This window comes from Sinocyclocheilus anshuiensis, unplaced genomic scaffold (genome assembly GCF_001515605.1).
Source record: "Sinocyclocheilus anshuiensis isolate Anshui unplaced genomic scaffold, SAMN03320099.WGS_v1.1 scaffold412, whole genome shotgun sequence".
NCBI classification, from domain to species: Eukaryota; Metazoa; Chordata; class Actinopteri; order Cypriniformes; family Cyprinidae; genus Sinocyclocheilus; species Sinocyclocheilus anshuiensis.
In genome coordinates this window covers 892,767-896,658 of record NW_015558661.1, presented here as the reverse complement: position 1 = coordinate 896,658, position 3,892 = coordinate 892,767, and the positions used below count along the sequence as shown (strand labels likewise).

Genomic DNA, 3,892 nt, shown 5'->3' with positions numbered 1-3,892 from the left:
TAACTATCCCTTATTATGGAGTTGTTCCTCAATCAAGAACAAGAATATCAGATATTTTCACTGTTATCGACATGCAATGCATATGCTGTATATTCATTTCTATGCAAAAGTAAATATTATTTATCTCTGTTTTTCAGCATTAAGCAGCTGAAAAATGCCTGCAAGGGCAAGTCAGGTGTTGCCGCAGGTGCATCGGCACAACATTTACACTCTGACGGACAGCTCGGAATGTGGGTCAGAGACAGAAGAGGATGCAGAACCTTCCAAGCGTCTGACACCCCTGAAGAAGTTAACGCTGGAAATGTGCAATGACGAAGATACCATAAAAGAACTGACGGTGGGCAGAAGGGTGGGATTCTATAAAGTCCGCGGTCAGATCGGCTGTGGGAACTTTTCGAAGGCCAAACTGGCCGTCCATGCCCTCACCAAAGGTAGAAGAGATTTAGCATAATATAATTTGAATAAACACTTGACTTCTTGAGTCTAGGTCAGAATTAAGAGAGTAACAGGATTAATGTGTAATGACCTCATCCTGATTTTATTCCACATGCATGTCCTGTAGACAAGGTGGCCATTAAGATCATGGATAAGATGAGGCTCGATCTGCAGACTCAACGGATGCTGTCCAGAGAGATCTCCAACATGGAGAGCTTGTATCACCCAAATTTATTGCAACTCTATGAGCTGCTAGAGACGCCAAGTCGGTTGTACCTGGTTCTGGAGTTCGCTGGAGGAGGAGACCTCCACACCAGAATCAGCTCAGGAGGAAAACTCTCTGACCAAGAGAGCAAGATTGTATTCGCCCAAATCCTGTCAGCAGTCAAATACATGGTTAGACCTTCTATATCAACAATGTATCACTTTATTTTTTTATTTTATTTTTTTATTTATTTATTTTTAAATCTAGGTTATAGAAAACACACTAATAGTAAGTCATAGTAAGTACAGTGAATTGTGAAATGGGTCAATGACATGATGCTCATTTTTAACCAGATCTATTAATTAAAAAACACATAAAAATGCAGTGCATTGTTTGAATACACCTGTTCCATGAAGAGCAAATTTCTGCAATAAAATGTATTTTAATTATTTAAAATAAAAACGTGTTTTTGAAAAACACTAGTTTACCCTTATATTTTACATCATCTTTCATTATGTCTCACTAAAGAGCTTATTATTAATATTTAGTATTTTTTTTAATTTAGTAACTATTAGTAACTAATAATTCATGACATTTTTGTATGAACTATTACTATTTATATATTGTTTACACTAATCATATATACAGTATATATAATTACATCTTTTAGAATTAGATTTTTAAACAGATTTTTCCCATTTTTATGGTGTATGTCATTGACCCAAATAATTTGAATCACTGGATGACTGTTGAATTGTTGACATTTTCTTGAATTCATATATCTGTGTTCATTTCAGCATGAGAACAACATCATCCATCGAGATATGAAGGCTGAAAATGTTCTTTACATAACCAACTCCTGCATAAAAGTGGCTGATTTTGGCTTCAGCAAGAGGGTCAACAATCGCAACCAAGCCCTAGACACCTTTTGTGGTTCTCCTCCTTATGCAGCTCCAGAACTCTTCAAAGATGAGTCTTACATCGGGCCACCTGTGGATGTGTGGGCAATGGGCGTCCTACTTTTTTTCATTGTGACTGGCACATTGCCTTTCCGCGCTGACACTGTGGCCAAGTTGCGCCAAAGTGTGCTGGAGGGTGCCTACGTCCTGCCAACCTGGGTATCAGCTCCATGTCAGCGGCTGATCAGGGGGATCTTGAAGCCAGAACCTTCGGAGCGATGCGCACTGGACCAGATGCTGGGTTGCGAGTGGCTGCTGCCGGTGGAACTCTTCCGGCCTATTCCTCCCTTATACCAGCTCAACCCCGTCCATCTAATAGAGACCAGCCCAGCGGAGTTAGACAGAGACCAGGAAGAGGTAAAAGGTATCCTGGAGAAACTGGGAGTCACTCAGGAACATATTCTCAATAACCAAGGAAAGCGCATTCGCAGTCCTATTACAGGGGTTTACCGCATACTATTGCACAGAGTTAAAAGAAACAATGGAGCCGAGTCTGCTCCTATAATCAGTGGAGTCGTCAAAGATCCTAAAAGAGACAGTCTCCGTGCCTATAGGAACCTACGGCACTCCTTGAAACTGTGTGTGCTTTCTTAAAGGCATAGTTCACCCCTTTTATTCAGTCTTTTTATCCATACAATGAAAGTCAGTGGGATCCAAAACAATACCGGACCCCATTGACTTTAATTGTATATGTTCAAAATAGGCACTGCAAAATTTTTCAAAATATCTTCTTTTTGTGTTTCACAGAATAAAGAAGGTACATATTTGGGACAGCAAGAGGGTCGAAAAATGAATTAAGTTTTCATATTTGTGCCATGTAATCAGCCTAATACTATTGGAGTTGTGGCATTTTACTGTTAATAGACCAAATCAATGAGAAACTATGCTAATTCTTATTAACTTAAACAGTACTTTTAAAATAGTTTCCTTTCAGTAACTACTTTCACAATACATTTTACTTAATTGTCAGTGTAATATTTATGTTTCAGTCAGCCAGCTTTTTTATTTTTTGCAAATAAAAATGTATATAATTTGTCTGATTTTACTGCTTTCTTCCATTTTTGTGTACCAACTTTCACTACATCATGTTCAGTTTACAGGCTCTCTGTGCTTTCACTGAAGCCCCTCTCTCAACGCTGAGAGCTGCAGCAATCCGTGCAGAAGCCATGGGCGCTTTGTAAACAATACAGCAACTGACAGGGAGCCATACGAGTGCCAGCCCAACACTCACCCCCGCGACACCGCCTTCACCTCCCATCTGCGCTGCTTGGCAGATGGAGTAGCGTCGTGGCTCAGACATCTGCCGAGGTAACAATGAGTTCCTTGTGCTGGGGCCCCCAATTTACGGGACAGCGCGCTGCTATTGTGCTGTAGCTATACACATGCAGATCACCAGCGGCTGCAGATGGCAGCTGACACTATATGCTGCCCCCAATCCAGAGTTACTTCAGAATTAAAACTTTAGGAATGGCCATTATTCACTATAGACGTCATTTTATGTTTAGAGAATAAAAATGAGGCTGAAGGATACACGTGCAGCGAGTTCAAGATATATGGCGACTACTTTTAACACGTTTCACGAGTATTAGCCTATGTCACTATAGGAAATTGATGCATTTTGCAATGTGTCAGCTAAACAAGTAGGCTACAAGTTATAAAACAACACAACTTACTGAACATCAATCCCCCGGCCTCGTTTTCATTCTCGAAATATAGCCTAAATATATCCATGACATACCAGATATGGTGTGTGAATGTGTTGAGAATGCAATGTGTTTTTGACATCTGCTGAAGAGTGAACACATGACAAAATTGTTAATTTTTAATACATTTATTGTTTTTATGCATTATTGCATAATTTCTACAATGCAAAAGTTGTAATGCAAAGTCAAACAACATTTAAATATTTTTTCTTACATTTTATAAAAAATATTTCTAAAGTGTGAAACCTTTAGAGATTTTTAAGTTCGTTTTTTTCTCTTTTTTATCATAATATTTCTTAAGTGAAACCTTTAGAGATTTTTAAGTTCGTTTTTTTTTTCTTTTCTTTTCTTTTATGTCATTTTAAAATGTCTAAAGTGAAACCTTTAGAGAATAAGACAATTCTGGAAAGTGGAAAGCACATTGCCTACAATAAGGTACGTTATATTGTGCAGCAATTACATTTTTAAAAACGTCTGAGATGTTAAAGTCCATTTTTAAAAACGTTGCTTCGACGCACCGCCGCGTCCTCTGCGTGTTCAACGCATGCGATATTTGCTCTGTGGAACAGAGGCAAAACTCGCTTCTCCTT

At 38.8% G+C, this 3,892-nt stretch overlaps 1 protein-coding gene across 1 annotated transcript in view; it reads left to right on the top strand.

Annotated features, from left to right (window-relative positions):
* Window positions 1-2,193, top strand: part of nim1kb (NIM1 serine/threonine protein kinase) — a 3,040-nt gene extending 847 nt beyond the window's left edge. Inside the window, exons 2-4 of the mRNA XM_016477291.1 lie at window positions 138-431; window positions 563-831; window positions 1,438-2,193. Of these exons, the coding sequence (XP_016332777.1) occupies window positions 155-431; window positions 563-831; window positions 1,438-2,193 (1,302 nt within the window). The 5' untranslated portion in view covers window positions 138-154. The remainder of the gene's footprint in view (window positions 1-137; window positions 432-562; window positions 832-1,437) is intronic.
* Window positions 2,194-3,892: the final 1,699 nt, after the last annotated feature.